At 49.2% G+C, this 23,220-nt stretch overlaps 1 protein-coding gene across 1 annotated transcript; it reads left to right on the forward strand.

Moving 5' to 3' along the window:
* Positions 1 to 1,756: 1,756 nt before the first annotated feature.
* Positions 1,757 to 21,165, forward strand: LOC130484495 (D-serine dehydratase-like). The gene is made up of 7 exons (XM_056857510.1): positions 1,757 to 1,905; positions 2,681 to 2,961; positions 5,047 to 5,224; positions 16,175 to 16,296; positions 17,629 to 17,818; positions 19,826 to 19,931; positions 21,067 to 21,165. Exons 1-7 carry the CDS (start codon positions 1,757 to 1,759, stop codon positions 21,154 to 21,156), a joined length of 1,116 nt encoding a protein of 371 aa, XP_056713488.1. The 3' UTR covers positions 21,157 to 21,165.
* The last annotated feature ends 2,055 nt before the right edge of the window (positions 21,166 to 23,220 follow it).

Genomic DNA, 23,220 nt, shown 5'->3' on the forward strand with positions numbered 1-23,220 from the left:
GGAAATGTATGCTTTTATACTTAGTCCGCATACTCACACTTATAAAGATGCTAAGCCCGGGGTATAAGGGTTAGCATCTAGCACAATACCATATTCTGCACACATATATAATGGCAATACCCCATGTATAAGGGGTCGAGTATTATTCTTTGGTTCCTATTTACTCCTGTGTGATCACTGAGTTAGCATAAACTGGCATCCACTACGAATCAGATGCCAGTGAGATCATCCTTGCAGGCCTGGTACCGCTAGCCGCCCTAATGAGGCCCAAGGCAGTGATTTAGGGGTGTCCGATGAAAATGTTAAGTTTCGTTTCTCCATTACAGATCATGTAGCCACCTAAATCCACGCCTCAAAACCACACTGATAGAATATGCTAATCCAAATGTATCCATTATTGGGTCTTTGTGTCTCTACGCACTACATTACGTAATTGCAACACCCCTGACCAGAAGTTATAAACGTTGTTGCCATCCTTTGTTCTGGTGTGTGAATTGTCCTGCGCATTTGGGGCAGTTCTCACCCGGTGTGTATATTGGGCCTAATAAACAAACTGCTTTCAACTCTCAACCTCCTACTGTGTTATTGTCATTGGGAATTGATACAATAATACAGGCATATCACCTCCAGGCCAGATTGGCCCAGGGATCCTGGAGGGGCTTTTTTGGCCATCTTCTGGTACAGGTATATGCTGAAATCTCCCGCTGAGCATTGCCGACAGAAAGGCATTAGATCGGGCTCTTGAAAAGGCCCATTGAAACCTAGAAAATGTGTGTGTGTGTGTGTTAAGTGCCATCAGGTCGCTTCCTACTCATGGCGACCCTATGAATGAAAGTCCTCCAAATTGTCCTATCTTTGACAGCCTTGCTCAGGTCTTGCAAATTGAAGGCTGTGGCTTCCTTTATTGAGTCAATCCATCTCTTGTTGGGTCTTCCTCTTTTCCTGCTGCCCTCAACTTTTCCTATCATGACGGCCTTTTCCAGTGACTCTTGTCGTCTCATGACGTGACCAAAATACGACAGCCTCAGTTTAGTCATTTTAGCTTCTAGGATCAGTTCAGAAAATGTAGTGGTTGTTAAATAAGGAGCGCTAGACAAACCTTCCCAGCTCTTTAATGATTTATAATGTCTTGGGAGAAAGGTCAACTCATTCTGTAATTCGATATCTATGAATCATTGCTTAACCAGATTTTTTGTTCTGTTTAAACCTATTTCTAGTAGGTTATCAGGAGCTAAGCCTAAAGAGAGAAGTTTATTTATTATCCTTTCGCTCCAAGAGTTAGGTGATAGTATACAGGGTATCAGTCCAACAGATTGGAAGCCCCCCAAAAGAAGAAGAAGAATAGTTGGTTTTTGTATGCCGACTTTCTCTACCCCTTAAGGGAGACTCAAACTGGCTTACAATCAACTTCCCTTCCCCTCCCCACAACAGACACCCTGTGAGGTAGGTAGGGCTGAGAGAGCTGTGACTATCCCAAGGTCACCCAGCTGGCTTCATGTGTAGGAGTGGGGAAACAAATCCAGTTCACCAGACCAACCTCCGCCGCTCATGTGGAGGAGCGGGGAACCAAACCCGGTTCTCCAGATCACAGTCCACCGCTCCAAACCACCACTCTTAACCACTACACCACGCTGGCTCTCTCAAAAGCCGTGGGCATGTGTGCCGAGAGAGTCTGCTCTGGTCCAAGGGTTACCCTTTTTAAAATAACTGTCCTCGGGCTCTCTGTTCCCTCCCTTTTTTCTTCTTCCTCCCTTAGATGCTGGCAGGAAGGCGCGTGGAGGATCTTCCGACTCCGGCGTTCACCGTGGACCTTGACGTGGTGAAGAGGAACACGCAGGAGATGGCGGAGCGCTTTCGGGCCCTGGGGGTGAACTTGAGACCTCACATGAAAACCCACAAGTCCCTGTGAGTGGCATCCTCTGCGTCACCTCTTCCTCGGCCCTTCCTCTCTGAGCTTGGGCCATGTGCTAGGGTTGCCAACCTCCAGGTGGTGGCTGGGGATCTCCCAAAATTGCAGCTGGTCTCCAGATGACAGAGATCTGATCCAGCACTTCTTGTTCTTAATGTTATATATTCCTATTGATTTAAATAGTAGCAAGAATAAGTCCATTCAAGTTTGTTGTGTGAAATGTAGGGTTGCCACCTCCAGATTGGGAAATTCCTAGAGATTTGAGGGGGGGATCAGGGAGGGGAAGGACCTCAGTGGGGTATAATACCATAGAGTCTCCCCCTCTAAAGCAGCCATTCTCTCCATGGAAACTGATCTCTGCCCTCTGGAGACTAGTTGCAATCCCAGGAGAAGTCCAGGCTCCTCCTAAGAGGTTGGCAACACTAGAATACACCCTTGGAGAAGCAACTTCCTGCCCACAGCTGATAAATACCCCTGTTGCGTGGTGTAGTGGTTTGGAGCAGGGGACTCTGATCTGGAGAACCGGGTTTGATTCCCCGCTCCACATGAGCAGCGGAGGCTAATCTGGTGAACTGGGTTGGTTTCCCCACTCCTACACCCAAAGCCATCTGGGTGACCTTGGGCTAATCACAGCTCTCTTAGCATTCTCTAAGCCCCACCTACCTCACAGGGTGTCTGTTGTGTGGAGGGGAAGGGAAGCTGATTGTAGGCTGCTTTGGTAGAGTAAGTCGGCGTATAAAAACCAACTTTTTCTTCTTGCTGCTTCTCCAGAGAGGGTGGAGACCTCATGACAGGGGGCACGCGGCGAAGGATCGTCATCTCCACTCTGGCCGAGGCCCGCTTCTTTGCCGACGGAGGGTTTGATGACATCCTCTACGCCTACCCGCTGCCCTTTGACAAGGTGGAAGAGTGCGCCACCTTGGCGGAGCGGCTGGAAAGCTTCCACGTGCTGGTAGACAGTGCCGAAGCCCTGGCCTTGCTGAAGGGGAGGCCGTTGCATCGGGGGAAGCGCTGGAAAGTGTGGCTGAAGATCGACTGCGAGAACAAACGAGGTACTGGCAGATTGTGGTAGAAAGGGAGAAGCATCACCCCAATAGGGTTGTCCAGCAGTACGTGGCAACCAGCGGGAGGGTTGTGGGAGGGGGCAGCGTTCTGGGAGAAAAATGAAAATGAAAAATAAAGTCTCGTCTATTTGCAGGAAGTTCTGACCATAGAGCTCCTGGCAAACTACCTTTGTCCAGGTAGCTCTATGAATGGCCAAGAACGTTGTGGTCAGAACTTCCTGTATGTAGACGTGACTTTATTTCTTTTTTTAGTTTTTCACCCAGGACAATTGCTTCCCCCACATGGTGGGTAGTGAAGAGAGACCTGGCAACCCTATTCCTGGAGGTCTGGGCAAATGGGAAACTAAGAGTTGTCAATGTTAGAATTCCAAAATATCCCCACTGTGGCCACCATAGAGTGCGGCCGGGGGGTGGATCCAAAGTGGAAGGGCAGAGCTGGAAGGGACTCACTCCTGCATTCCAGGCACCAGTTGAAGAGAGGCTTTTCACGGTGTCCAGTTATTGTTTCTGGCTGTGTTTTTTAGCCCTTTCCGCGCCAGGCCTCTGCTTCCTCTGGCTGCTGTTCTGGAGAACGCAAATGTTTGAAAGTCGTAAACCTGGCAGGCCTGAGCACAGCCTGCTGCCCGTGGGAGTCAAGTGGCTTTGCGGGACCAGGTGCTGTTTGTTAGGCAGGAAGACGTGGCCAGATGCCACATATCCCACTTCCCTGCAATGGTTTCTGTCGGTCAGGGGGAAGCGTGGGAGGGACTCGGCCACTTGGCTTGACGGGGTCTGTTTTTTCGTCGTTGTTGTTTTTCTTTCAAATTTTCGGGTTTTATCCGATAAGCAGATAAGCGTCTTGCTGCCCTCCGGCCCATTGAGGGCTGGCGGGAGGAAAACGCTTTTACAAAGGAACTCATGCTGGCAGCGTGACATCACTTCCAGCAAATACCCAGAAGTGACATCACGTCACTGGTGTGGTGACAAGGTGTTGCTCTAGGATTTGGGCAAAACTCTATGGTTTTACCATAGACTTTTCCCCCAACTCCTAGAGTGTCACCTCATTGTCATACCGGCAATACTTCTCTTATTCTCCAAAATGATGTTGTGCTGCCAGCAGGGGGTCATTTCCCTATTACCAAGCCCCCACCCCCCAATAGTTGTCAACCATCAGCTCCAGCCCTTGTAGGACTAGCCTGCCGTAGAGTCTTCATGTCTTTCAGGGGCACACAGGGCCTGTGTGCTTGCTTCTGTGTCCCTGAAATTCCTGTTCAGCTTGTACATTTGTAAATCAGTTACCTGGGGTTGCCAACTCTGGCCTCGGAAATTCCTGGAGATTTGGGGGTTGAGCTTGGAGACGTTGGGGTTTGAGAAAGGGTGGGACTTCAGAGGGGTATACTGCCATAGAGGGCTGCCCTCTGAAGATGCCATTTTCTCCAGGGGAGCTGATCTCTGTAGTCTGGTCAATTGAAATTCTGGGAGATTTCCAGGCCCCACCTGAAGGCTGGCAACCCTAGTTCTTGCCCAGGCGCTTGGAGCTTCAATGTCCTCTCATACCAGAAAAAACTATCCCGTCAAAGCAGCCTCCGGATTCCCATCTTTTGGGGAGCACAGAACAATAACCAAGGTGTTCCTCTGTATTGCTTGTTCCATCTTCCCATCTGATGCTGCCTTGCTGAGTCTTTGGGGGCTGCGAAACCCTCTGGCCCTTGATTGTGGCTTTACCCCCTTCCTCACCCCACACAAATGGGGACAAAAAGCCAATGGTGCAAGAAAGAGAGTATTTATTATGTCTTAATAGGCAAAAGGGGGGGAGTTGTATTCCAACCCCTACGTGTTTCACATTAACTTTGTCATGGGATCGAATGATTTTATTATCTCTTCTTTCCTCCTGCTAAATAGTTTTAGAGGTTAGCCGAGTTGGTCTGCAGTAGGATAGCTGGTGTTATGCCTACACCTGCCACTAGGTGGCATTATGCCCTGCTACACTGCCTACTGGACAGCACTAGGGTACACTAGTCTAGAGCCAGGCATGGGCCAGATCAGCCGATGTGCTTCTGCTGCTGACCCTCTTTCTCAATCACTTGTTTCCAGCCGGCGTAAGGCATACCGACCCAGCTGCCCTCGAGCTGGCCCAGGCGATTGCAGCGGGACCTATGGAGTTGGCGGGGGTCTATGCCCATTGTGGGAACTCTTACCACTGCCAGGGGGTGCCTGAAATCCAGTCCGTGGCTCAAACCACCACCGAGATGGTCCTGCAGTTCATGGAGAAGTGAGTGAGCTCAAGCCATGTCGATTCCTTTTTGGCTGTCTTTAGTTACTCCAACCACTTCTGGTGTCGGGAAACAGCTTCAGTGGCATCTGGTTAAGATCCGTCCAGCCTTCAGTTTCTGGCACTGACCAATCAGGTGCTTCTAGAAAACTCTCCAGCTGGGCATTACGGAAACAGTCCTCCTCTGCCTATCCCCCGGCATCCGGGAATCAAAGGCACACTGCCCCTAGACATGGAGGTTCCATCTCTCCTGTTTTCAAAGATCTGCATTGCTTATCTGGTTGTTTCCAGGCCCAGTTCAAAGAGCTGTTTGTGTTTTTGAAAGGCCTGAATGGCCCAGATCTAGGGTATCTGGAGAGAGTCCCTCCCACCCCTTCCACACAATGTCCTCGTACGTCCATTAAGACAGTCTGAGAAGGCCCTGTTTAATGCCCCCTTGTTTGAGAAAGAGTGCCTGAGAGTAGCCAAATCTTGCACCTTTTCTGTGAACATGTGAAACGGGAGGGGCTGTGGTTCAGTTTGTAGAGCATCTGCTTGGCATGCAGAAGGTCCCAGGTTCAATCCCCATCACCTCCAGTTAAAGGGACCAGGCAAGTAGGTGACGTGAGAGCCGCTGTCAGTCTGAGTAGACAATACTGACTTTGATGGACCAAGGGTCGTATTCAGTAGAAGGCAGATTCATGTGTTCATGTGTCCATCTAGCCCAGGGTTCAAGAGGGGGGACTGGGGTTAGTAATGGCACCGGTTCTAGCTAATCGGACCTGTGCCTAGCAGCCTCGGATGTAGACAGGGAGATTGGGGATGACACTCCTCATTCACATATTCTTTTCTTTTTTAAAAAAGCAAAATTGTTTTTTTAATGTTGAAAAAATATTAAAGGGGGGAACTGGCAGGGGTTAGTAATTCCACTGATTATAGCAAATCGGACCTGTGCCCAGCAGCCTCTGTCATAGACAGGGAGAATTGTGGATGCCTCATACTCAATCTAGGCCAGCGTGGTGTAGTGGTTAAGAGCAGTGGTTTGGAGCGGTGGACTCTGATCTGGAGAACCGGGTTTAATTCCCCACTCCTCCACATGAGCGGCGGAGGCTAATCTGGTGAACTGGATTTGTTTCCCCACTCTGACACACGAAGCAAGCTGGGTGACCTTGGTCTAGTCACAGCTCCCTCAGCCCCATCTACCTCACAGGGTGTCTGTTGTGGGGAGGGGAAGGGAAAGGTGATTGTAAGCCAGTTTGAATCTCCCTTAAGTGGTAGAGAAAGTCGGCATATAAAAAAACAACTCTTCTTCTAGGGGAGAAGATGCTAAATCTGACCAAACCAGGGTTCTTCCACAGTGGCCCCATGGTTCAAGGGAGGTGTGTTTGAACATGCCCTGAAAAGGAAAACCAAATAAAAGAGTTTCATGGCAGCTCGTGTTCTAGGAAGCGCATCGTAGCGTTCACCGAGCAGCTCCTGCCGCCGTAAATATGCTCGTTTTTCAGGTGTTGCGAGATTTCAGGTGGGACAAGCAGAGACAAGCCGCCTCTGGGATTGGAATCAGAATCCCCTTTGAACTCTTTGAGCAAGGAGGTGCTTGTTTGGCCTCTAGGGGGGGCTGGGCTGTCGGCAGGAAAGCCCCCTTGCGTGGAGAGAGACCCCCGGCGCACTGTTTGTGTGTGTGTGTGTGTGTGTGTGTATCCCGTTTCATAGGGGGCAAATTTTTCTCAGATGTTCCCGCAGATGTAAAATTAGTTGCAGGCAGGAAGTGGCACCCAGTTGCGGGGCGATGCAAAAGGATGGCGGGGAAGGAGAGAGGAAAACGGCAAGGGCGGGGGGCTTTGCAGGCCTTTAATCAGCCACATGCAGTGCAGTGGGGGGGGGGAGCGGAGAGCACAGCAGCTGTCAATTGTGAGCAACAAGCCAGAGGAAGGCTGGAGAGGTGGGGGGAGGATTGGTCTCCGGCCTCTTTGCTCTTATGTGGGGGGGGGTCCCTGTTTTGTATTCATTGTCCAAAGAAACAGGGCATGCACGCAACACTGGTCACCCTTTCCTTCCTCCAACCTGGCTTGGAAGAAAAACTTTAGGTGGGAGGGGAAGGGGAGAAGGAAACCATTTCCATGATTTCCTTCTGGGTGCAGCCCACCCAGCTTACAGGAGTTTTTTTGGGGGGGTGGGGGAAAGCACTGAAGTCCTGTACGCTAGTGCCAGTTTCCTCTGCCGTTGAAACAGAACCCCTTTGCAATAAGTGGGGTTGCCAACTCCAAGATGGGAATTTCCTGGAGACTTTGGAGGCGGAGCTTGGGGAGGACAGGGTTTGGAGGAGGGGAAGGGGGTCGGCAGGGTATAATGCCTTAGACTTCACCCTCCAAAGCAGCCGTTTTCTCCAGGGGAACTGGTTTCTGTCGTCTGCAGATCAGTTGTAATTCTGGGAGATCTCTAGGCCAATATGTTTTATCATGGATTGATGATATTCGCATCCAGACGACATTGGAAATACATTATAAGACGCTGTGTGAGCCAATTTAAATGGTGAAAATTATATGTTTTACGACAATGGGCCACACTTTACAGCATAACTTTATATGTATATGTATTTCTGGATGTGTCTCTAAAATATGCAAATGTATATATGACCACTGAAGAAGGTCATATAGGCCGAAACGCATTTGGGTTATTTATTGTTCATCTACACTCATTTTTTTATCATCAACTATGTAGGAAAGTTAGCAACTATTTAATATATTCTTTTAGTTGATCAGCCTGTACATTTAAGGCCCAGTGTTTTTAATTTAGTGTACACTGCACAATAAATAATATCAGTATTTTGTTATAATTTTCAGCTCAGCTTTTAGGTTCTTTGCCCTTTTGAAAGTTGGCAACCCTAAACAGAAGAGTCTTCCTGGGGGGAGTTGCATGGGGTTGCTGACTTCCAAGTAGGACCTGGAGATCTCCTGGAATTACAGCTGATCTCCAGTCTACAGTTCCCTTCCTCTGGATAAAGTGGCTGCTTTGGAGGATGGAGCCAAAGGCATTATATCCCGCTGAGCTCCCATCCCAGGCTCCACTCTCAAAATCTCCAGGAATTTCTCAACCAAGAGTTGGCAACCCTAAAGGTCATAGAATAGAATCATAGAATTGGAAGGGCTACTAGGGTCATCTAGTCCAACCCCCTGCACAATGCAGGAAATTCACAACTACCTCCCCCACACACCCCAGTGACCCCTACTCCATGCCCAGAAGATGGCCAAGGTGCCCTCCCTCTCATCATCTGCCTAAGGTCATAGAATCAGCATTGCTGACAGATGGCCATCCAGCCTCTGCTTAAAAACTTCCCGGGAAGGAGAGCTTACCACCTCCCGAGGAAGCCGGTTCCACTGAGGAACTGCTCTAACTGTTAGAAAATTCTTCCTAATGTCTAGACAGAAATTCTTTTGATTTAATTTCAACCCGTTGGTTCTGGTCCGACCTTCTGGAGCAACAGAAGGTCAGGCCAGAACCAACGGGTTGAAATTAAATCAAAAGAGTTTCCTTCTACATTAGGAAGAATTTTCTAACAGTTAAGAGTAGTTGAAATTAAATCAAAAGATGCAAGTCTGTGCAACAGAGCGCGGCCTCTTTGCACAGTTCTTTCATTCAATTAAGGAAACTCACCTTCTACAAGGCTGAATTAATTAAATTAATTAATTGTACATTTATATCCCCTTGCATTCTCTGCGGTTGTGACCCAAAGCGGCTACCATCGTTCTCCTCTCCTCCATTTTAACCTCACAACAACCCTGTGAGGGAGGTTAGGCTGAGAGCGTGTGACTGGGCCAAGGCCACCCAGCAAACTTCCATGGCAGAGATTCCCCTGGATTTTCTCCAGGGGAACCAATCTCTGCAGTCTGGAGATGCGCTGTAAATCTGGGGAATCCCCAGGTCCCACCTGGAGGTTGGCATCCCTACCATGATCCATTCCAGTTTAGGCGAAGAGCATCCCGAAGAGCTCAGCAGCCCTCTCTCAGCTGAGCAAGCCGGGAAGGGGACGCTCACCCCCCCTCCCACCCCCCTCCCTCAAAGCGCCGCCAGAGTTAAAAGGCCATAAATGTAGATCTCTGGCTAGCCTTTATTGCCCCCTCCCCAGGTTATAGAGGGCCCTGTTTCCTGAGCTGCTTCCCAAGGGGGAGGGCAGAGGTGCTATTCAGCGCCCCCCTCCCAGCCCTCAGGTGAGTTTGCCTGCCTTTGAAGCTGCCCCTTCAAAGCCCTTGCCAGTGCTGCAGCTGGTCTTTAGCAACATGCCCCCCCTCCCCGGGCATCATCGGGGCGCCTCCCCTTCCTGCCCTCCTTCCTCACTTATGCAAAGCCAGATCCCGGTTCACACCCAGGAGCAAAGAGCTTGCAGGGTGGGGGGGTTAGCGCTTGGCTGCAAAGGGGCGGGGTGGGGTGGGTGGGCTGGGGTGGTGGTAAACAAGCTGCAGAAGTTTCCAGCACCGTCTCTTGAACTCTCGGCTGGTTGTGATTAGTTGTAAAGGCATAAACTCTTCCCTAAGAAAAAAAATCCCCCCTTCCATCCCCGAGGGGGAATCCTTCCCGGCCTTCTGCTGCATCTTTTGTTTCCCACATGGGGAAAAGGGGGGGGTCTTTTGTGTTTAGGCAGACCCCCCCCCCCAAAAAAAAGTAGCTGGGGAGGATATTGCTGTAAAATCTGCCTGGTACCAGTTTGCCTTTTCCCCCCAGTTTTTGCAGTATGATATGGTCAGCAAAATGGAACCAAGTGGCATGTCTGGCCAACAAAAACCCACTTCTCCCCAACCCCCACCCTGGCCACCTGGTGACCGGCACACCAATATGTATGTTCACAGGGAAGGGCTGTGGCTCAGTGATAGAGCATCTGCTTGGCATGCAGAAGGTCCCAAGTTCAATCCCCGGGAGCATCTCCAGTTAAAGGGACAAGGCAAATAAGTGATGTGAAAGACCCCCGCCTGAGAACCTGGAGAGCTGCTGCCGGTCTTAGACAATACTGGCTTTGATGGACCAAGGGTCTGGTTCAGTATAAGGCAGCTTCATGTGATCAGGTAGATGCTGCTGTTTTGTTTTGGCGCTTGGGCCAAAGATGTTTGCCTAGCCCTGTTCTCTCCACAGAGCACGCCTGTGACGAACGGTGCAGTTGTTCCCATTTCACAGTTAGGCAACTGAGGCTGGGAGAGAAGGACTCCCTCCAAAGCTACCTAGTAGGCTGTGGCCCATTAGTGGTGTGTGTGTGTGTGTGTGTTAAGTGCCATCAAGTCGCTTTCGACTCATGGTGACCCTATGAATGAAAGTCCTCCAAAATGTCCTGTCTTTGACAGCCTTGCTCCGATCTTGCAAACTGAGGGCCGTGGCTTCTTTGATAGAGTCAATCCATCTCTTGTTGGGTCTGCCTCTTTTCCTGCTGCCTTTAACTTTTCCTAGCATGATTGTCTTTTCCAGCGACTCTTGTCTTCTAATAATGTGACCAAAATACAATACTCTCAGTTATTTTAGCTTCTAGTGTCAGTTCAGGCTTGATTTGAGTTAAAACCCACTGATTTGTTTTTTTGGCATCCAGGGTATCCATAACACTCTTCTCCAACACCCCATTTCAAAGGAATCTACTTTCTCCCCATCAGCTTTCTTCATTGTCCAGCTTTCACACCCATACATAGTAACAGGGAATACGACGGCATGAATTAACTTGATCTTGGTGGCCAGTGACACATCCTTACACTTCAGAATCTTTTCTAGCTCCTTCATGGCTGCCCTTCCCAGTCTCAATCTCCTTCTCATTCCTTGGCTGCAGTCTCCCTTTTGGTTGATGATGGAGCCAAGGACTAGAAAGTCTTGAACAATTTTAATTTCCTCATTGTCACCCTTAAAGTTGAGTAATTCTCCTGTAGTCGTTACTTTTGCCTTCTTGACGTTCAGCTGTAGTCCTGCTTGGGTATGGTCTCCTCAATCCAGCGTGTTCCCCTCTGGGACATGTTGCCTCTCCAATTGTATGGATTGGTTTCGCTGCGGGTGTTTCACCATCCTCCTGATAACACTTTGCACTTATATAGCGCTTTCAGCAATCAAAGCATGTGTTACCTCAGTAATCCTGACAATGGCCCTAGACTGATATTATTATCCCCGTGTTGCAATTGGGAGTCAGGAAATGAGAATTAGTGACTCACCCAGGGTTCCCCAACATGGTGCCTGTGGGTGGGCGCCAAGGTGCCCATCAACACCTTTTCTGGCGCTAGGGTTGCTAGGTCCAGGCTAGGAAATACCTGGAGATTTTGGGGGCAGAGCCTGAGGAGGGCGGGGCTTGGGGAGGGGAGGGACTTCAACGCCATAGAGTCCAATTGCCAAAGCAGCCATTTCCTCCAGGGGAACTGATTCTCTGTCACCTGGAGATCAGTTGTAATCCCAGGAGATCTCCAGCCACCCCCTGGAGGTTGAGCAACCAAAATTAACACCACTGTACTGCTACCACAGGTTAGGAAATTAGCACAGGACTGGCTGAAATAACTACTGGATGACAATCTAGTAAACAAGTGTATTAAAGTGCATAAAGTGAAATAAATAAATATATACAACAATATCTTAGACAGTCCAAATGGTACTATTTTCAAATATTCAATGTAGATAAAGCTGGAATGCTTCTTCAAAGATGAATGATGAGGGGGACGATCGTTTCATTTCTTCTTCAGCCCCTTTGGGAACAGTTGCAGTCGTCTGTGCAACTATGTCTCTGAGATGTTGTATCCTGCATGGAACTTGACATTGCCATTATACATAAGTTGCACTTTCATCCCCATGGGAGAAGTGAAAATAATTGAATTCCTGTATATGCATGGGAAATGATTCTAATAAAAACGGGGCTGAAGAAGAAATGAAACGATCGTCCCCCTCATCATTCATCTTTGAAGAAGTGTTCCAGCTTGATCTACATTGAATATTTGAAAATAGTACCATTTGGACCGTCTAAGCTATTGTTGTATATATTTATTTATTTATTTCACTTTATGCACTTTAATACACTTGTTTACTAGATTGTTATCCAGTAGTTATTTCAGCCAGTCCTGTGCTAACCACCTGGAGGTTGGCAACCCTACCTGGCACCCACCAAGAGGTTTTTAGAAAGACGTACGTAAGCAGGGCTTCTGATTGTCTGCTTCAAAGAGTTTCTGCTTGAAATGTTAGAGAATGACTATTAGATTTATACATAACCTCACTGTCGGACGTTTTGTGGCTATCTCCGCCTCCTACGGCAGCCATTTTTTGGTTGCGCCCACCACCCTTTGTCAGAATTCCCAAGGTGCCCACTGGCTCAGAAAAGGTTGGGGACCCCCCCCCCAAGGCCACCTAGTGAGTCTGTGGAAGAGATGAGGTCTCGATCAGGGACACCCCACCCCAAACCCACAGACCAAATATTCACAAATCTAGCCCGACACTTCCGTTTTTTCAAATACCGAAACTGGGTTTGTACAAATTTTCTGATGTTCTGGGAACTGGGGAGGGCTTCCCCGAGGGAAGATGTCTGGTTACAAGGTCTCCCCCCACCCACCCACCCCAATCCCACCCTGTGCTTTTATTGCAAACTTTTCCTGGTCGCTTGGCTTAGTAAGAAGAATCGCCTTCAGGTGAGCCGTCCCTACAAAAATGAGCCTTTTATTGTTAGCTACAAACATTGGCCCGCAGGAGAGCAAATAAACCCTTTGTGGGCTAATAACTTTGTGGGGCATATTTACAAGGGTCCTTTATTGCACGAAACAGCACGGGCCCCGATCCAGGGGAGATGGTGCCGAAGCCCCCTTGAAATCAAAACAAGTAAGTTGCAGCTCACATCCTTTTCGTTACAATACAAGGAGCTTTCTTTCGACTGGAATTTCATGTGGCCTTCGCTAATTTTTTAGCCAGAATTACAGTGGGTTTTTTTTTCAGACTGCAACCTTGAGGACTAGAACCCTCAAGTGACAAGTGAGAGTTTAGACTTTGGGCGCAGATTCTGCATTTGATGTGGTATTCTGTTGGATTGCAGCTCTGAGTCTAGGGTTGCCAGCTCCAGGATGGGAAATACCTTGAGATTTTGGGGGTGGAGCCTGAGGAGGGCGGAGTTTGGGGAGGGGAGGGACTTCAGTGCCGTAGAGTCCAATTGCCAAAGTGGCCATTTCCTCCAGGGGAACTGATCTCTATCGGCTGGCGATCAGTTGTAACTGACTTCTGATTGCTCATACTTACCCTGTGTGGGAAGGAATGATGACTATGTAACAGCACTTTTGTATTAAGGACTGAAGAAAGATTTCCACTGCTGTGGATCTGAAACGGCCGTATCCATCGATGATTGTGGCTCTATATGAACTTTACACAAGGATTACAATATTAGCATTCATTTGGTACTCAGTTGAGACCTTTGGAACTTCCTCTACATTTTTTGTGTGAACTGTACATATTGTATATAATTGTGTTGTATATATGTCACGTATATGGTCTATGTTTCACCTCAGTAGCTTATAAATATTTGCACTTTGTGTATATACAGTTTCCTGTACTGGTTTTCTAAACCTTTTGGTACAAGTACAGAGGTGCCGTTTTTCTCCCCAGTACCTGGAGGTTGGCAACCCGATGCCCATGGGGGCCATAGTGCCCACCGACACTTTTTCTAAAAGTGTTTTTAGGAAGTGGGCAGGGCCAGGTAGGTAGGGTTGTAGGGTTGTCAGGTCCCTCTTCGCCACTGGCAGGAGATTTTTGTAGCGGAGCCTGAGGAGGGCGGGGTTGGGGAGGAACGTCAATGCCATAGAGTCCAATTGCCAAGGTGGCCATTTTCTCCAGGTGATCTGATCTCTATCGGCTGGAGATCAGTTGAATTAGCAGGAGATCTCCTGCTACCAGGATGGTGCTGCTGCCGTCGTCTTGCTTGTGGGCTTCCTAGAGGCACCTGGTTGGCCACTGAGTGAATGGACTGCTGGACTTGATGGATCTGGGTCTGATCCAGCAGGGCCTTTCTTAAGTTCTTATGGATACTAGTCATGATGCATACCTGTTCTCTCCAGGATCAGAGAAGCATGGCTATTATATTAGGTGCTGTTGAACACAGGCATGATAATGCTGCTGCAGTTGCCTTGTTTGGGGGCTTCCTAGAGGCCCCTGGTTGGCCACTGTGTGAACAGACTGCTGGACTTGGTGGGCCTGGGTCTGATCCAGCAGGGCCTTTCTTATGTTCTTATGTACTACCTGGCAGTTGGCAACCCTACAGGTAGGGCATTTGCCCAGCAAGGCTTCTGATTGACTACTGGAGGTTTAATTGGCTGGGCAATTTTCTAAAACATTGCTTTGGCGGCAGCTACCACCACAGCACAAGAATCTTCACTATGTGACCGAATGTAAACGGCAACATCCATTTTGCGACTGGCTCCACCTCCTTCCGCAGCCATTTTGTGGCAGCCATTTTGTTGCCGCACCCACCATTCCTGGTCAGAATCCCAAGCTCAAAAAGGTTGGGGAGACCCCTGGCTTAGGGCATGCACCCTCCTCTCTGACCTTTGGTTACATCTGGGAAAGGTGTTTTTTGAATGCACACAGAAGCCTGCTCTGGCTTTGTAAAGCTGTTTCTGTGTTGCTCTGGTGAAACTATGGTTGCCAACCTCCAGGTGAGGCCTGGAGATCTCCCCGAAATATAACTGATCTCCACATTACAGGGATCGGTTCCTAGGGTTGCCAACCTGCATGTGGTGGCTGGAGATCTCCTGCTATTATAACTGATCTCCAGGCAATAGAGATCAGTTCCCCTGGAGAAAATGGGCACTTTGGCAATCGGACTCTGTGTCATTGAAGTCCCTCCCTTCTCCAAACCCCGCCCTCCTCAGACTTCACCCACAAAAAACTCCAGGTATTTCCCAAACCGGAGCTGGCAACCTTATCAGTTCCCCTGGAGGAAATGGCTGATTGGGATGGTGGTCTCTATGGATCCTGCTGAGGTCCCTCCCCTGCCCAGAACCCAGCCATCTCTCTGTTTGACCCCTAAATCTCTATGAATTTCCCAACCTGGAGTTGGCAACCCTAGTCAAAACTGTACCAGGCCCGTGCATGTTCTTGTCTGCCCAGCTCAGGAATTTCTCCTCCCTCCCTCAAGTCTGCCGCTCTTTCTGTTGCTGACCAGATCTCTTCCCAGGAAGGAATGCGAGCCAGATGTTCTCTGCAATATTCCCTCCAGGGCCAGGCTGGCGGGGGGGGGGGGGGGGAGAGAGCCAAGACCTGCAAATAAAAGCCTGACATTTTTGTAGGGGCTGATTCCACACCCCGAATGCAACTGAGCTGAGAGCTTCCTGCCAAGAATGCCCTCAAGTGTGCCAAGGGGGGGGGGGTTACCATCCTGCCTTCTCCTGCCCAGGGGAACCATCTTTACCAGTTCAGAGCAGAGGGAACAGCAGGCTACAAGAACATCAGAACCTAAGAAAAGGCCCACTGGATTAGACCGAGGTCCATCAAGTCCAGCAGTCTGTTCACATGGTGGCCAACCAGGTGCCTCTAGGAAGCCCCCAAACAAGACGACTGCAGCAGCATTGTCCTGGCTGTGCTCACAGCACCTCATATAATAGGCATGCTCCTCTGATCCTGGAGAGAATAGGGATGCATTTTGACTAGTAGCCATGAATAGCCCTCTCCTCTATGAACATATCCACTCCCCTCTTAAAGCCTTCCAAGTTGGCAGCCACCTGGAGGTTGGCAACCCTACTTTATAGTCATGGGATGCTGGCCTGAAGCCATTTGGGGCCTTAAAAGCGAGATCCAGCCCTTTGAACGGAGGAGGAGCCCTCAGCACACAGAGAAGTGATACAACCCCAGTCTCCAGCCCCTGACAGTGCCCTGGCTGTCCACATTTTGGACCATCAGAAGTGTCTTTGTGAGGCTGCTGGGTGGGGTTGGGAGCCGTGCAGCCGAGCTGCCCCCTTCCTCTTTCAGTGCCCCTTTCTCTGCCCTCCCCTCCAGGCTGCGGGAAGAAGGGATTCCCTGCCCTGTGGCCAGCATCGGCTCCACCCCGTCCTGCAGCCGCCCCGTGCCTGAGATGGCCAAGCTTCAGGAAGTCCATCCCGGGAATTACATCTTCTATGGTAAGCTGAACATCAGTCGTCAAGCCATGTCAATTCCCAGAATCACAAAGGCTGCCTCTGGCATTTCTGTGTGGGTGTGCACGTACAGCTTGAAGTATGTGGATTTTTCTGCTGCTTGCAAGGAGTTCAACACGGTGTGCATGGTCACATGGAGTCTGATCTGGAGAACCGGGTTTGATTCCCAGTCCTACACACGAAGCCAGCTGAGTGACCTTGGGCTAGTCACAGCTCTTAGAGCTCTCTCAGCCCCACCTACCTCAAAGGGTGTCTGTTGAGGGGAAGGGAAGGTGATTGTAAGCCGGTTTGATTCTTCCTTAAGTGGCAGAGAAAGTCAGCGTATAAAAACCAACTCGTCTTCTTCTCTCCTCCCTTCCAGCGTGATGTCGTGATTAGGAGCGGCAGACCCTAATCTGGGGAACCGGGTTTGTTTCTCTACATGAGGCCTGGTCGTTGACCTTGTGCCAGTCACAGTTCTCTCCCAACTATCTCAGCCCCATAGTTAAATTTTCTTCACACAACGCACAGTTAAATTGTGGAACTCCCTGCCTCATATGCAAAGGAAAGCGTGTATTCCACCCCCTGATCTTCATGGCAGAGATCCTTCAAGCGAAATGCATGTGGCATTATGAAGAGGGGCTGTGGCTCAGCTAACGCTTGCATCAACAGAGGCATAACATCCAAACTGCAAGATGTCATATTTCCGCTGTACGCTGCATTGGTCAGGCCGCACCTGGAGGATGTCGAAGAATTGAGTGTGTGCAAAGGAGAGTGACAAGGATGATCAGGGGCCTGGAGACCAAGCCCTACGAGGAAAGGCTGAGGGAGCTGGGGATGTTCAGTATGGAGAAGAGGAGATTGAGGGGGGACATGGGAGGGAGGGCATCTTGGCCATCTTCTGGGCATGGAGTAGGGGTCACTGGGGTGGGGTGGGGGAGGTAGTTGCGAGTTTCCTGCATTGTGCAGGGGGTTGGACGAGATGACCCTGGTGGTCCCTTCCAACTCTATGATTCTATGACAGGATTGCTCTCTAAGTATTTGAAGGGCTGTCACTTAGAGGAGGGCAGGGAGCTGTTCCTGTTGACAGCAGAGGATAGGACTGGCAATAATAGGTTTAAATTACGGGTGGGAAGGTACTGGCTGGATATTAGGAAACAATTTTTTGTGTGGTACAGTTGGTTGAGGCTGCATTATGTGGACCTTGGATGAAAGCACTCTGTATGGGTTCAGAGGCACTCTTCCTTTTCAGCGTGTCGGGGGGGACGGGGCACTGTGCGAGAGATCCTCATCGTCGGCTTCTGCAGCTCTCTTTTGCCTCCCTCTCCTCCCCTTCAGATGTCCAGCAAATGACGATTGGGTCTTGCCAGCTGACGGACATTGCGGTCCGGGTGCTGACCAGGGTGATCGGCCACTACCCGCATCGGAACCAGATGCTCGTTGACTGCGGATGGACCGGACTCAGCCTCCACAGTCTGGGCCAGCTGCCCACGGGCTACGCCCTTGTGGAGGGCCACCCCAATCTCAAGTACGTGGTGCAGGTCTTGATACATGAATAGTTAAATGGTGGGACTCCCTGCCCCAGGAGGTGGTGATGGCTGCCAACTTGGAAGGCTTGAAGAGGGGAGTGGACATGTTCACGGAGGAGAGGGCTATCCATGGCTACTAGTCAAAATAGACACCGTCATGATGCATACCTCTTCTCTCCAGGATCAGAGGAGCAGGCCTATTATATGAGGTGCTGTGGAACACAGGCAGGATGCTGCTGCTGCAGCCATCTTGTTCATGGGCTTCCTAGAGGCACCTGGTTGGCCACTGTGTGAACAGACTGCTGGACTGGATGGGCCTTCTTGGTCTGATCCAGAATGGCCTTTCTTATGTTCTTATGTGCTCCTTAAGAGTCCATACAGCTCTATGCATCTGTGGGCCCTGAAGGCTGGACAACTCCAACTTGAGGGCAATTTGGGAGAGCCAGCACGCTGTAGTGATTAAGAGCTGTGGACTCTAATCTGGGGGACGGGGTTGGATTCCCCGCTTCTCCACACAAAGCCTGCTGGGTGACCTCGGACTAGTCACAGTTCTCTCTGAACTTTCTCACCTACCTCCCAAGGTACCTGTTGTGGGGGAGGGGGCGGAAGGGAAGGCGATCGTAAGCCACTTTGAGACTCACTATAGCAGAGAAAAGCGGGGGTATAAAAACGAACCCCTATTCAATTCAATTCAATTTATTACAGTCATTGACCAGCAAAGCAAATTAGGAAAAAAAGGAATTAACATTGATTAAAAAGGTAAAATTTAACAATATTTTTGTTCGTAAGATATTCAAAGGGGTTAACATTGATTAAAAGGTAAAATTATAACAATATATCTGTATGTAAAACATCAATTAGAATAAAACGTTTGCAATAAAATTAAACATTTACATTAATATTACCCGTTCAGTGGTATATTCCATTTCAATTATCAAAGTTAGACCAAGTACTCCTAAACTTAATACCTAACCTTGCATATTTGGCAACTTTATGAGTTGTCTCACTATTCCTGTCTGAAAGTATTATCTTTATTTGGGTGGATCTTTGTCTGGTTGGAAGGCCAGCCAAAATGCGTAGTATCAGCTCTTGCCAAATTTGATTCATCCTGGCAAATGCACACAGGCTCCTGAAAAGGGATCCTTTTGTATTTGCCTTCTATGTATCGCATTAAAGTGAAAGCTCTCCTCCATTCTGAATTATTTATATTGAGGAGGTAAGAGATCGGCGACAGTTTATTAAGAACTCCTCTTGCTTTTCTAAATCCTGGGAGTGGGAACGTCCCCCCCCCCCCATTCCTCGTGCAAATCTCGTTCACGAATTTTCCATCCTGGATGCAGCCCTCATTAGTTGCCTCAAACGAAAGCCTCTTTGTGGCTGCAAATTTTGTAGGGAAGCTTGGTGGAACAGGACCCCAGATTGGCAGAAGTGGAGCTGGTAAGAGGACAAGCAGTGGGATGCTGTTGCATCTATGGGAGGGAGAGCCTCTCCTTTATGGTCATCAGATAATAATATTCTGGTGGTCCCTGGCCCTAAGAGCGTGTGGCTGTCCTCAACAACAGCCAGGGCCTTCTTGGCCCTGGCTCCAGCCTGGTGGGATGCTCCGTCTGGTGACATCAGGGCCCGACAGGACCTTAAAGAGTTCCGCAGGGCCGGTAAGAAAGAGCTCTTCCGCCAGGCCTATAGTTGAGGGCAGCTGCAGATACAACATCTGCTGGCCTCCCTATTCCACCCCCTTTTCTGTATTATATGCTGGACTCATCTGAGGGGGTGGCCTGCGTGTCTGCTCGGTCAAGTCGGTAGAACTGGAGCACCATCTTGAGAGACTTGCCTGGTTTTAGCTGAAATGTAATTGTTTTAGATTTTTATGGTTGATATATATTTTAGATGATGCGACCCACCCTGAGACTGGCCTCGGCCGGGGAGGGCAGGCAAGAAATAGAAAAATAAATAAATAAGTAGGTAAAATTCAGACTGGATGCCCAGCTGCCTCTCCTCCTCTGCAGGTTGGTGGGAATGAGCCAGGAGCATGGACGGGTCGAGGCCGTCACAGGGAAGCTGGATTTGGCACAGTTCCCTCTGGGAAGCCTCCTGTCTCTGATCCCTTACCACGTGAGTATGGTTCATAAGTTCAAGCCCACACCTATGGGCCTGCAGGCTTCCTGGTGGGGACAGGGTCTCTGAGCATGTACGAAGCACCCTTCCCGAGCCACTGAGCCACTGGGGGCCACCAACTGTGCCCACTCACTCTCCTGCCGCAAGTAGGCTTGCCATCCTCCAGGGGTGGCTGGAGATCTCCTGGAATTCCAGCTGAACTCGAGGCTATAAAGATCAGCCCCCTTGGAGAAAATGTCTGCTTTGGAAGGTAGACTGCTATTATACTGCCCTTGTACAAATCTATGGTGAGACCCCACTTGGAATATTGTATACAGTTCTAGTCACCACAACCTAAGAAAGGACATTGCAGAGCTTGAGAAGGTGCAAAAAAGAGCAGCCCAAATGATCAGGGGGCTAAGAGCAACTGCCCTATGAGGAGTGGTTAAAACGCTTAGGGCTGTTCAGCCTGGAAAGAAGGCGGCTGAGGGGAGACATGATAGAGGTCTATAAAATTATGCATGGTATTGAGAGAGTGGTTAGGGAGACGTTTTTCTCCCTCTCTCATAATACCAGAACACGGGGTCATCTGCTGAAGCTGGAGGGTGAGAGATTCAAAACAGATAAACTACACATAGTTAAATTGTGGAACTCCCTGCCCCAGGATGTGGTGATGGCTGCCACATTGGAAGGCTTTAAGAGGGGAGTGGACATGATCATGGAAGAGAGGGCTATCCATGGCTGCTAGTCAAAATGGATACTAATGATGCATACCTATCCTCTCCAGGATGAGAGGAGTGTGCCTATTATATGAGGTGCTTTGGAGCACAGGCAGGATAATGCCGCTGCAGTCATCTTGCTTGTGGGCTTCCTAGAGGCACCTGGTTGGCCACTGTGTGAACAGACTGCTGGACTTGATGGGCCTGGGTCTGATCCAGCAGGGCTCTCCTTATGTTCTTACGACTCTATGGCATTATACCCTGCTGAGGTCCCTCCTCTCCTCAAACCCCACCCTCCCCATGCTCCAGCCCCAACATTTCCAGCAATTTCCAACCTGGAGCTGGCACCCATAGCCACAAGCATTCCCTTCTCACACACGCCTCCGGCCATTATTGGGCAGGTTTTTTATGTGTGTCCCCCGTGTCCGTGCCAGGCTTGTGCCACAGCGGCTATGCACCCCGTTTACTACGTCCACATCAAGGGCCAGGTGGTGGCCACGTGGAAGCCGGTCAAAGGGTGGTAGGAAGACTCAGAGGAGATTTCGGACACGGCCAGGAGGAGGGATTTCCAGAAGAAAGGCGGACACGGCCTCCCGGCGCAGACTTCAGCCAGATGGATCAGAACCAGCAAAAATTGTGTTTGCGTCAAACCTCTGATTCTGAAGAATGGAGATATTCTTTGCAGATGCATCCAGGTAGTCTAAGAACTAATTCAACACTTTTCTACCCTGCTCTAGCACACCCCTTTCAAACACTAAATAGATAATATCTTCAGATACAGAGATAATAACATGATGATTTAAAGCACATATTCGTAAATGGGCCCCGTCCTGGATGGCCTAGACTAGCCCGATCTCATCAGATCTGGGCTGCTAAGCAGGGTCAGCCCTGGTTAGTACTTGGATGGGAGACCACCCAGGAAGGCCAGGGTTGCTACACAGTGGTAGGCAATGTCCCTTGCCTTGTCCTCTGAATGTCTCTTGCCTTGAAAGTCCTACCGCAGGGGTCCCCAAATGTTTTGAGCCTGTGGGCACCCATGGAGTTCTGATACTGGACTCTGATACAGAGAACCGGGTTTGATTTCCCCACTCTTGCACATGAAGCCAGCTGGGTGACCTTGGGCTAGTCACAGTTCTCTCAGAGCTCTCTCAGTTCCACCTACCGCACAAGGTGTCTGTTGTGGGTGGGGGGAAGGAAGGCAATTCTAAATCGGTTTGAGTCTCTTTAAAGGCAGAGAAAAAACAGAGTATAAATACCAAGTCTTCTTTTTCTTCTAAATGAGAACTGAATTACCATTTTGATCTGAGTATTGAGACATGGCTTGTAACCATACTTCCGCTTTTTCCCATTTGAACTTCATGGGGGTGGGGGGATACTAGTTTCAAATAGAAACCATTGTTCTTGATTTAATGGCATTTAAGTGGCAAAAATTAAACATTTCCCACTATCTCTCTCTGTGTGTATATGTGTTTGTTTTCTTTTATTCCTAAACTTAAGAACGACCAACATTTGGAGCAGGTTGTGTGTGTGTGTGTGTGTGTGTGTGTGTGTGTGTGTGTGTGTGTGTGTGTGTGTGTGTGTGTGTGTGATAAGATGGTGAAGATGATGATAAGATGAGGGGTACATGAAAAGATCCTTGAGTTTAAGGATGTGTCACTGGCAACCAAGGACAAGTTAATTCATGCCATTGTATTCCCTATTACTACGTATGGGTGTGAAAGCTGGACAATGAAGAAAGCTGATAGGAAGAACATAAGAAAGGCCCTGCTGGATCAGACCAAGGCCCATCAAGTCCAGCAGTTGGTTCACACAGTGGCCAACCAGGTGCCTCTAAGAAGCACACAAACAAGAGGACTGCAGCAGCATTTATCCTGCCTGTGTTCCACAGCACCTAATATATTCGGCATATATAGATTTCTTTGTTGGTTTCTTTTGAAATGTGGTGTTGGAGGAGAGGGTTCCGGATACTGTGGACTGCCAAAAATACAAATCAGTGGGTTATAGATCAAATGAAGCCTGAACTGACCCTAGAAGCTAAAATGACCAAAATGAGGCTAGCGTACTTTGGTCACATCATGAGAAGACAAGAGTCGCTGGAAAAGACAATCATGCTAGGAAAAGTTGAGGGCAACAGGAAAAGAGGAAGACCCAACAAGAGATGGATTGACTCTATAAAGGAAGCCATGACCCTCAGTTTGCAAGGCCAGAGCAAGGCTGTCAAAGACAGGACGTTTTGGAGGACATTGATTCATAGGGTCGCCATGAGTCAGTTAAGTGCCGTCAAGTTGCTTCCGACTCATGGCGACCCTATGAATGAAAGTCCTCCAAAATGTCCTATCTTTGACAGCCTTGCTCAGATCTTGCAAATTGAAGGCTGTGGCTTCCTTTATTGAGTCAATCCATCTCTTGTTGGGTCTTCCTCTTTTCCTACATGGCTTGGGACCAGGGTATCTGAAGGACCATCTTCTCCCATATGTTCCTGTCCAGGAATAAAGATCACAGGGAGAGGCCCTGCAGACTGTCCCATCAATCAAAGGAGATTGTTTTGTGAGTACAGGAGAAATGGCCTTTTAGGTGGCGGCCCCAGG

This window comes from Euleptes europaea, chromosome 11 (genome assembly GCF_029931775.1).
Source record: "Euleptes europaea isolate rEulEur1 chromosome 11, rEulEur1.hap1, whole genome shotgun sequence".
NCBI lineage: Eukaryota > Metazoa > Chordata > Lepidosauria > Squamata > Sphaerodactylidae > Euleptes > Euleptes europaea.